Source organism: Cnephaeus nilssonii (genome assembly GCF_951640355.1).
Source record: "Cnephaeus nilssonii genome assembly, chromosome: X".
NCBI classification, from domain to species: domain Eukaryota; kingdom Metazoa; phylum Chordata; class Mammalia; order Chiroptera; family Vespertilionidae; genus Cnephaeus; species Cnephaeus nilssonii.
This window is the reverse complement of record NC_137071.1, coordinates 94852235-94863908: the sequence shown is the minus strand read 5'-3', so window position 1 is coordinate 94863908 and position 11674 is coordinate 94852235. Positions and strand designations below refer to the sequence as shown.

At 45.0% G+C, this 11674-nt stretch overlaps 1 protein-coding gene across 1 annotated transcript; it reads left to right on the top strand.

Moving 5' to 3' along the window:
- Positions 1 to 7241: 7241 nt before the first annotated feature.
- SLITRK2 (SLIT and NTRK like family member 2) lies at positions 7242 to 10462 on the top strand (the record flags this gene model as incomplete). Its single annotated transcript, XM_079765910.1, has 2 exons — positions 7242 to 7365; positions 7882 to 10462. The coding sequence occupies exon 2, from the start codon at positions 7925 to 7927 to the stop codon at positions 10460 to 10462; it is 2538 nt and encodes an 845-aa protein (XP_079622036.1). The 5' UTR covers positions 7242 to 7365; positions 7882 to 7924.
- Positions 10463 to 11674: the final 1212 nt, after the last annotated feature.

Sequence of the window (11674 nt, the reverse complement as noted above, 5' to 3'; positions counted from 1 at the left end):
AGGAAAAGATGGAATGTTTTAAAGTTTTCATTTGAATGCTTGTCATCATACAGCTCCAATCAGAATCATAAATAACTTTCTAATCCTGATTTTAGTATCCAATTTAAATTAAAATATTGCTTTATCATTAAAATAATTGTTTTGTAGGATTTACTTATTTTAAGAAGTGATATTAGGAACCTCTCATTTCTAGTTCTCCTCTCACATATGTATTCCACTTCACAATTTTCAAGGACTTTACTGACTGCACATGGCAGGTTCTAGTATGCAGTCTGACACGTGGGGAAGCTGAGAGAGGTTCAGTGCCTGCTTGGTATGAAGCAGAGGTGGAGTTGAAACCAGGTTGTTGGTTTCCAAGGGTTTAGACATGTATTTGATTAAAAGACAAACTACTCTGGGCCCTGGCTTAGCATTATTCCAACCAAGCCAACCTGCCTGCAAAATGATAATAAAAAAGTGAATTAAATTAAAAAATGTCTACACTTTCAACAGCATCACAGAACCAAAGTCTACAATATCCTTTAAACTATAATTACTGGTCTTAACAGTGTGCCCTCTGTGTTGAATCTCCTTATTTGGAAATTTGTCCTCCTCTCTTTGAAGTCTTCTTTGAAATGTTTGGTTGAAAACCGACAGTATTCTCTGAAAACACCTCACATCTGTCTTAGAATTTATGACTCTGCATGAGGTTCCTACTTCGTATATTTTTTGTTTATTTTTTAAAGCTTTTCAAGTCTAGCTAGGTGTGGAAAGATGGGGAAATAACAGTCTTATGCAAACTATGTATTACATAGTAATAGGACAACATTTCCATCATCCTAGAAATGTATGCACATGTCTTTTTTGTATTCATCCTAGATGAAATATCTGATTTTCTCCTAATCTGAGAATAAAATTATAAAATTACAAGCAAAATTTAATTTTATTTCTTTATATCCTCACTAGCATTGCTATCAGGAATCTTTAAGCCCTTTAGTGATATGAACTTATCAATAGAGAACAGGACAGAAATATATAGATGCATTTACAATGCCACTACACCAACACATTAACCACACCACTTTTATTAATTAACAAAAGTATATTAATATGCATGTCTTTGATATTCAATTATATCAGGAAAATGCACAGAAACTTTTAGAAAAGTCAGTATATAACAGCTTTCAAATAAATTGATACAGTGAAAACTCTCACAAGCTTCCAGCTCTCTTCTGCAATTATCTATGCAACAACCCTCATAGAAAGTTTTGTATTGCTCATCATTTTGTGTATGTGTGCATTCAGGACACCCTTCAAAATAACTACCCACCTACTTTCACATTTGATGCTAACAAAAAGAAGTCTGCACTCCTTCATTTTATCTAATATCAGTGTAATCCATTGTGGAAAGGCAGGTTTCTAAATGCTTTTATGAAGGCTGATAAACACATGGGGCTAAGTAAAATTGATACACGTTGTATTATACGTTTTTGTACTGGATCAAAATAAAATACCAGTTTTTATCATTGATGCCATGTTTCTCATCTTATCTGTATACAAGTTATTGCTTTTGTGTGTGTTCCTGTTAGCTAGAGACATACCACCCTTCTCAGTAAACTGTCTCCTTTTTTTCAGCATGACTATCTCATTATTTCTGCCTGTGAATGGACTCATAGCTCTGTGTTTTGTGGTTGTTTATAGCACCCATTAAATAGCTACAGTAAAATATGACATGGTCTGAAATGATGTAAAGACAGAGAGGATACAGTATTAAATGTCTGCAGTTAGTAATAATGTGCCCAGGCTACTGCTATAGTCTGTAGCAAACAGCACAGTGATATGTTTTACACAAATAAGGATATTAGTAAAACAGGACAATGTTTCTGAGAATGTAACTGTAAATATCTTTCCCATGTGCATATGTGAGAACTGTGTCCTGAAACTGCTTATCTGACTGGCAGGAAAATCTCAAAAAGTTTTTTTCAGGGATGAAGTAAAAGCAACACCAATGATCCTTAAAACGTCAGAGATATGATTACTATAAGAGATTGTTTTTTGGAGTATTACTAAAGTAAACTCTGCATATGTTCAAAATATAAAATTATCAGTAATTTTCCTTTAAGAAGGCCCAGCACAGTCTCCTTCCATTATGAAAAGAAAGCCAAGAAGAGAAGGAGGAAGCACAAAAGATTCCCTAGGATAAGGATAAGAATGAGGTGAAAGTCAGTGCTGTGAGAACCTGGTTTAAATGTATAAGAAGGAAATAATCTTGAAATCAGACAAATCTCAACAGGAATTCATTAGTAAGAGAGCTAAATTTTGCTGTAATTTTGCACCCCTCTCCTCCCACCACCCCTTCTATGGTCCGCCATCAAGTTTGTGGATATTCTCAAGATTTGGGGAACTTCCAGACCTGGAGGGGGTATGAGAAGGACATGGGATGGTGACAACTTTAAAGCACTATCCTGCAAGATTGAGGGGGAATATCTTGGTGTCATTAAATAAACTCCTTACTCTGATTTAGGTTAATAAACTGCAACCTCCTTCATCCATCCAGTGTACCCTGGGAGGGTTGAAGAGAGGCCCTAGGAAAGGTATGTCTTGAAGGGAGCTATACTAATCTTGGCAAAAACCACTCCTACCTCTTGAACTACAGTGATTATTTCACTGAGAGTCTGCATTTAATTGAGTCACAACCACGGAGACTACTTTAAGTGGAAAAAGAAAGGAGAATCAGGAAGGGAGAATGGCCAAAAGTATAATAGATCCAGGCAACGTCATAAAGAAGAAAAAGAATCAGAACAGGGACTGGAATGATGCTAAAGGTTTGCTTTTGTTAACACATTGGCATAAGTCTAGCTCAGCCGCACATTCTACGGAAATTCCTTGTTTACCATCCTCCAAAGAGGTCCTTAAATATCTGCCTGTAACCTCCAATAATTGGGCTCATACTAGTTAGAGTAGGCAGCCCGCCCAGAGGGTGTTCAGGTCAGAGGACAGGCTGCTCTTGCACTTGCGATAACTTCCACCCAGTGGTCTTATTCTCCCCTTGGCTTTGGTACCGACCTAGTGCCATCCTTATTTCCCTTGACTGAATCTGAGCTGCAGCCCACGGTAGAAGCTGCAAGGACTGGGCACAGTTCCAGGTGCGAGGGGCCGAGAGGCATAAACAGCGCTCCACCGGACTTGTCAGAGAAATGGAGCAGCAGCTCCTTTGTGGGCTGGTTTATCTCCTCCCCACCTCCTCCCGGGTGCACAGCAGGGACTTTTGATCTGCAGAGTGATTGATCAGTGGAAGAGGGGCCACCATCCCTTCCTCCCTCTTTCTCCTCCTGCTCCCTCCGGCTCTGCTTCACTCCTCCCCCTCGGCTCCCTCCCTCTTTCCTCCTGGAAGCCCTGCCCCACGGCGAGCCGCTCCAGTGGGAATCTGCCTGCCCGGGGGGCGCCGCTGGCGCTCGCAGCCTTGCACTCGCTCACTGGCCGCGCCGGTCCCAAGCTGTGTTGGCTCCCGCACCTTCCCTGGTCGCAGATGCTGTGGGCGCCTCCCCAGGAGGCGCGCTCGCTGGGTAAGTTCTGAGCACTGGGGGACTCCGCGGCCCCCGGTAGGCTAGCGGGCTCGGATGGATCCCCTGCCCTCTTCGTGGCTGCTTCCCCTAGCGGAGGGAACGGCGTGGGAGGACAGAGCGCCTGCCGCCTGCGACTTAGCGCTAATGCCGGCCTCACCTCCCAACCCTACCAGGGCGGGTTGGCTCCTGGACCGTCCATGCGGGCGTGGTCAGGCTCGGGACATCGAGCAGCCCCGAGGTCACCGCCGCTGCTGCGGGCAGCCCACGAGCTGGGCAGGTCCCAAAGCAAGGAAAGTGCGGGTGGCCTTCGCGGCAATGGGCCCCACGCCCGGCATCTGGCGTCTAGCAGCAATGGGGAGAGCAGGTAGGAATGCGCTAGTGGTCGAGGCCCCGTGGCTGGGCGATGCGCTACATGCCTAGTCCCCGGGTCGCCCTGAAGAGTCCTTGGGAAATGGTATTTGTTGAGGATTGGGCCGGTGGGTAGGGAAGGAAAGGAGGCCGCGGGCAGACACTTGAATCTCCCCACACACCACTGCAGGCTTAGGGACTCCTCCTCTTAAGCCCCTGGTGGCCTGGCGAGCGGAAGGGTGGACGTGGGTTGCACACCCGCCTCACCTACCGCACCCTGGGGAAGCATTGGTGACCTGTGTCAGACTACTTGGTTAAATGCGAGTGAGACTGAGGCCACCGAGTCCCAGTTTTTGCCTCCCTCGCCTTAGGGAGGAGAGGGAGCCTTTGCCTTATTTTAGTGTCCGCCTCTGCCTCTCTAGGGCTCCCAGTTCACCTTACCACCACCTTAAAGCCCACTTTACCTAGCGGGGTACTGCAGTCTTTCTTCCCTGAGACATGGGGCCCAATGAAACTTACTTAAAGTGCTTTATCGGGGTTGTGGATAATTTGGTATCAATAACTATGTTTGGGAAAGCTGCTGGGGAAGCTCAGGGACAGGCAGTAGAGGGATGAGTGGTAAGAGGGTCCATGGAAGGAAGATCTGCACAATACCTCAGGGTCCCTTGTGTCGTTCCCAGCAGCTAGTGTATCTCTTCATTTCCTTTATTGTGATTATCAAGAATTTCAAGTGTCCCCAGCTCCCCCAATCTATTTACACACCCCTCTCTCTGAAATTCCTATGAAAAGAGTGTTTTCAAGAAGTATTGATGGTATCATCAATGCCTTGAAGGAAGTTACTGTATTTGAGAACTAAAACTAATATTTAATATTTCAAATACAATTTAAAAAAAAACACATTTAGTAAAACACCACCACCAGTATTTAAATTTAGGTAGTTTTCTAATTCACCTTATGCAGCAGTGAGCTTTTTGGAAAGCTGCTGGACTGGGATTTAGAATTCCTGGGTTCTGTTTCTAATTTTATAGATGCTTGTACTTTAAGCAAGTCAGCATTTTCCCTGGTTGAGGAATATCCTCATCTATAAAATGAATCTGATTTCAAAGATTTTTGTCCAGCTCTCATGCTGGCTTCTACTTCCATCAAATATTAACCTAATTAATAAATGTTTGTTAAATAAATGACTGAATGAGTACACAGCATCTCTCTAGGAACTATGTATATCTAATATTTGGAAATATGTAGAAACAAATGTCCCTTGGTTATGAAAGGATGCTTAATCATGGTTGCACTGCATCACTCTGTTTGCATCTAATGATGCAATTGCAATAGAGTGTGAGGCCCCCTCCCCCTCTGAGGACACTCCTCTCAATGTTGCCCTTTGGCATAGAGAAGGGCAATTTGAGGCCCCAGAAGGAAAGGATCTTGCCCAAGACCAAGCAAGAATTACAGAATAGTGAGGAGGATTATGATATGTGCTTCAAAGCTCTTCCCCTAAGGAAAAGGAGGAGAAAAGGAAAAAGCCCTAGAAAAATTCCCAAGGTGACTGACAGAACTACAGAGCTACTGGTTGCCTTAGCGCCTAAGTTTATAAACTGTCCGGAGCCCTTCTTGGGGAGGAAGAGCTTAAGCAGGAGAACAATTCTAGGATCTGAGCTTAATAGGGAAGGAGGAGTGGAGAATTGGGGAACTTTCCCTTCTCAGATGGCTTGGTTTGCTTATGTGATCATCTCTCTGGAATTTGGCCCAGCAATGTCACCCTGTGTTGACTCCCTGGGCAGCAAGTTGGGACTGAAGACACAGGGAAATGCTTTGTGGGACAGGCACATGACTTGGTCAATTCCTTTTCCACTCTCTTTCATTCCTTCTTTTTCCCTTGAGAGAGAGTCCTTGGCAATTCCTGGCAATGGCAAACATTCACATGTTGCAAATGGACTGACTTCACATGGAGACTCCTGAGTTCAGGGGATCTTAAGATAACAAAGAAGAAATGAGATAATGAAGGCAAAACCCAACACCTGGCCATTAGTAATGCTGTGGAAAGGTTATCTGAATTCCATTGAATGCCAGAGCTGGAAGGGTCCATATAGTCCATCCCTTTTGCCAATGGGAACGGGAAGATTTAGAAATAAGTGACATACCTTGCAACAGAGCTAGATCAGAACCCAGGTCTACTGGGTGTCAGGCAGGACTTCATCATCAATCCTCTCTTTCTCAGGGGCCAGTCTTCCTGCATTGTTGTCTTCTGTTCTCCTAGCTCCCTTGCCCCTGCCTGCAGCCTGGAGGGCTTAGGCACCCTTCTGGGGTCTCCCACTCCTAGCTGAGGCTCAGCCTGGCAGTGTCTTTCTGACACCCACTCCTCTTCTCTCTCCTTTGGGAAAAAAAAAGCACACATTTAAACTTCATTATCTGACTAAGTGTAAACCTCAGGAGGAGAAGGGTTTTGTTGTTTATCTCAGTCCATAAGCTAATGTTGAGCTAGCTTTCTGAATCCAGGCAAATATCTGGCCAGTCACAACCCTGAAGGTAATTCTTTAAGCACTGAAACAAAGCTCTGTATGTAAAGCGTACACTCCCTAGGAGAACTCCACTTCCTCCTACACAGACACACTGCTGCATGCACACACCCCACCCTCGCACCAAGAGCATTTGAGCTAGGAGGCTGGCAGGCGGGCCCCGTCCTATAGCAAAAGAGGCACAGCTACACACAAGGGGAGCGGGGTAGGGGAGAGAGACAGAGACAGTGGATCTGGGCCCCTGATTGGGAATCTGGAATGAGAACCCCTGGAGTGGCCATGAGGGAGGGGCAAGTGGAGGAAGCCTCTAGGAGGCTCCCCCGTCCCTTAGTGTGCCCCTGCAGGAGAGCCCTTCCCCAGGAGCCTCGTTAACTGCTAGCCGCCCGCTGGGTTGGAGGTGGAGTAGTTCAGGATAAACTGACGCAACCCTGGTTTGAGCTTTGCAAAACCACTAGCAGGGAAGGGAAGCATTTTCCCCTCCCTCCCTCAGAGCGCGCTCTAGATCCTTCCCCTATCCCCTGCCCCCTCCCCCAGTGACGTCACCCTAGCCCTGTTCCAGGGAGCCTGCAAAGCCTCTCAAATTCAAACTGCTAAGCACTGCTAAGTCTGCCACCGGATTGGAAGCGCGCACCTAGGCTTGGCTGTCCCAGACGCCTGCCAACCCGGCGGGCTTCCCGACCACCCCTACGCAAGCGCACCCCGGGTCGGATTCGGCTCAGCTTCCCTGCACTCCAACCCTCCTCTTCCTCTCCTGCTGCCTGCCAGATTTCTTATTTCTGCTCACCTCCCCCCCCCCCCCTCATCCACCCTCAGCCAAATTGAATCAATCAACAGAAAGCAGGGCACCCTCCCTCCCCGGAAGCGGCGCCTCCTTTTACCTTGTTCTCCCTCTTTTCCTGAAGATGCTAAACTACTGGCGGACTGCAGAGGAGAGGAGTCCCGTCTTCTCCTGATGTGTGAGTAACCCCCACGCCACGCTATCTTTGCTCTTCTATCCTCCCCTTCTCCCCTTGCCAGTCCCCAGATTTTCCAACCCCCTTTTTGCGCAGCTAAAAAAAAAAAAAAAAAGTAAAGCAATTTCTGCTTCGAGCCCAGAACGGGCGAGCCGCTCGCCCGGTATCTCTTAAATATGCCCCAGGGGAGGAGGAGGTGGGTTGGATTTAGTAGGATAACTCGGTTACTAATAACTCCAGGGCTAGCTGAAACCCGCAGGGAAATCAGATGCTAGCACGTGTGTTCCAGGATGCGTGTGTGGGTGTGCTGGGGGGCGGGGGGGGGCGGGCCACGGGAGGGGAGGCCTTGAGAAAAAGAAACCGCTTTGAAAAACGCAGTGATTTCATTATGCCATGTGGTCCACTCCCTGCACTCTCCTTCCCTTCCTCCCATTCTGCCCCCTGTTTTGCCATTTTAATCGGGCTTCCTTGTTTCTTTCTCCTTGAACCCTGCTCTCTCCTGCTCCCCTGCCCCCCAAGGTTTGCCTGTAGGTACCTGAGCTGACACCGAAGGTGCCTAAAGATGCTGAGCAGCGTTTGGTTCCTCAGTGTGTTAACGGTGGCCGGGTTCTTACAGACAGAGAGTCGCAAAACTGCCAAAGACATTTGCAAGATCCGCTGCCTGTGCGAAGAGAAGGAAAACGTACTGAATATTAACTGCGAAAACAAAGGATTTACTACTGTCAGCCTGCTCCAGCCTCCCCAGTATAGAATCTACCAGCTTTTCCTCAATGGAAACCTCCTGACAAGACTGTACCCAAATGAGTTTGTAAATTACTCCAATGCAGTGACTCTCCACCTAGGTAACAACGGTCTGCAGGAGATCCGAACTGGAGCATTCAGTGGCCTGAAAACACTCAAGAGACTACACCTCAACAACAACAAGCTCGAGGTGCTGAGGGAGGACACCTTCCTGGGCCTGGAAAGTCTTGAGTACCTCCAGGCTGACTATAATTACATCAGTGCCATCGAAGCAGGGGCATTCAGCAAACTGAATAAGCTCAAAGTGCTCATACTGAATGACAACCTACTGCTGTCACTGCCCAGCAATGTGTTCCGGTTTGTCCTGCTGACCCACTTAGACCTGAGAGGAAATAGGCTGAAAGTGATGCCTTTTGCTGGTGTCCTTGAACATATTGGAGGGATCATGGAGATTCAGCTGGAGGAAAACCCATGGAATTGCACTTGTGACTTACTTCCTCTCAAGGCTTGGCTGGACACCATAACTGTTTTTGTGGGAGAGATTGTCTGCGAAACTCCCTTTAGATTGCATGGGAAAGATGTGACCCAACTGACCAGGCAAGACCTCTGTCCCAGAAAAAGTTCTGGTGATTCTAGTCAGAGGGGCGGCCATGCTGACACACACATCCAAAGGCTGTGGCCTACAATGAATCCTGCTCTCAACCCAACCAGGGCTCCAAAAGCCAGCAGACCACCCAAAATGAGAAATCGTCCAACTCCCCGGGTCACTGTTTCGAAGGAACGGCAGAGCTTTGGCCCGATCATGGTGTACCAGACCAAGTCCCCTGTGCCCCTAACCTGCCCCACTAGCTGTGTGTGCACCTCTCAGAGCTCAGACAATGGTTTAAATGTAAACTGCCAAGAAAGGAAGTTCACTAATATATCCGACCTGCAGCCCAAACCTACCAGTCCAAAGAAACTCTACCTGACAGGGAACTATCTTCAAACTGTCTATAAGAATGACCTCTTAGATTATAGTTCTTTGGATTTGTTACATTTAGGAAACAACAGGATTGCAGTCATTCAGGAAGGTGCTTTCACAAACTTGACCAGTTTACGCAGACTTTATCTAAATGGCAATTACCTTGAAGTGCTGTATCCTTCTATGTTTGATGGACTGCACAGCTTGCAGTATCTCTATTTAGAATATAATGTCATTAAGGAAATTAAGCCGCTAACCTTTGATGCTTTGATTAACCTACAGCTACTGTTTCTGAATAACAACTTGCTGAGGTCCTTGCCTGATAACATATTTGGGGGCACAGCCCTCACCAGGCTGAATCTGAGAAACAACCATTTTTCTCACCTGCCTGTGAAAGGGGTTCTGGATCAGCTTCCAGCTTTTATCCAGATAGATCTGCAAGAGAACCCGTGGGACTGCACCTGTGATATCATGGGGTTAAAGGACTGGACAGAGCATGCCAATTCCCCTGTCATCATCAATGAGGTGACCTGTGAGTCTCCTGCTAAGCATGCAGGGGAGATTCTGAAGTTTCTGGGGAGGGAGGCTATCTGTCCAGACAGTCCAAACTTGTCAGATGGAACTATTCTGTCAATGAATCACAACACAAACACACCTCGGTTGCTTAGTGTGTCTCCCAGCTCCTATCCTGAACTACACACTGAAGTCCCACTTTCTGTCTTAATCTTAGGATTGCTTGTTGTCTTTATTTTATCTGTCTGTTTTGGGGCTGGTTTATTCGTCTTTGTTCTGAAACGCCGAAAGGGGGTGCCAAGTGTTCCGAGGAATACCAACAACTTAGATGTAAGTTCCTTTCAGTTACAGTATGGGTCTTACAACAGTGAGACTCAAGATAAAACAGATGGCCATGTCTATAATTATATCCCCCCACCTGTGGGGCAGATGTGCCAAAACCCCATCTACATGCAGAAGGAAGGAGACCCAGTGGCCTATTACCGAAACCTGCAAGAATTCAGCTACAGCAACCTGGAAGAGAAAAAAGATGAGCCAGCCACTGTTGCTTACACTATAAGTGCCACTGAATTGCTAGAAAAGCAGGCCACACCAAGGGAGCCTGAGCTGCTGTATCAGAATATTGCTGAGCGAGTCAAGGAACTCCCCAGTGCAGGACTAGTCCACTATAACTTTTGTACCTTACCTAAAAGGCAGTTCGCCCCTGCATATGAATCTCGACGCCAAAACCAAGACAGAATCAATAAAACCGTTTTATATGGAACTCCCAGGAAATGCTTTGTGGGGCAGTCAAAACCTGACCACCCTTTACTGCAAGCTAAGCCACAATCAGAACCAGACTACCTCGAAGTTCTGGAAAAACAAACTGCAATTAGTCAGCTGTGAAGGGAAATCATTTATTACCCTAAGGCATCAAAGGATGCTACTCCAAACTGTTGGAAGCAGGGCATTTGTTTTCCTGTTTGTGTTCTCCGTTTCCCATTGTCAGTGGGGGACTTTGAAAATGTGTGGGGGATGGGGTGAAGCAAGGATACTGCTTTTTCAAGTTTTCCTTTAAATTATTTCTCTCTTACTGCTGTCCTCCCCCCACCTCTTTCTTCTTAGGAATCATCATTGAACATGAATGTTTCTACAATGCATTTTTTCATATATTTTGTTTATGGTTTTGTTTCTCTTCTTTGATTTTTTCCAGTGGGGGAAGGGAAGAGGAGACTATAGTAAATGAAGAAAGAGTAAGCAAGCTTTTCAAATGAAATTAGCTATTTAGTGTATTTTGTAGAAGATCTCCAAAGATCTTTTGAGTCTATAAATTCTTCTGTAAATAATGATATATGGTATTTCCACCTTTAGTTACCAAGTATAGCCAATAGGCCTCACTTCTTTGTGTTAAAGTGCCTTTGCACTTTAAGTACATTACTTATATGTTGCTTTTAGCTTTGATAAGCTGAACATATTTTAATGTGTTGTATTTTTGAAATTAGAACACTGTAAAATAGATAAAAATGTCAGCTATATTAAGTCAATGTACAGTTTGCTTGAGTTATAGAAACCAGCCTGTCATCAAATGATTCTAGTTCTAGGACTTTGTAGATTTAACTGTAAAATATTTCCTTTCCACTGGGTTTGTTCTAAGTGATTTTATTTAAGTCAACTAAGGGAATTTAACAGTGGACTAGAGGTAATAAACTGCCTCAGTCTGGATTAGTCATTCATTAATAAAATGTATTTAACCCAATATCAGAGTGAATTGAACAATTAATACCCTTCTGTAAATCATTATTTTATGTCATGGTCAGTGTTTTAGATTATTTTCCTAATTAAGAATACATTACACAACTTGTAATATATTTTTTCTGCTTTAAATTAGATATTTTTATATATTTCAATGATAGAGCCTGTATTTCTAACTTTTCAATTGAAATTAATATTTTTTCTGCCTATTAAAACATTTTCTATAAACATACACCAGTAGAGGCCGCCACACACCTCATTTAATAAAGACATATGAGCCATTAAATACCTTGAAGGAAGACTTCAAAGGTGAGATTAAAACTTCCCAAGTAAATTCTCTATAAATTCAAGGCAGCAGAGACAAAT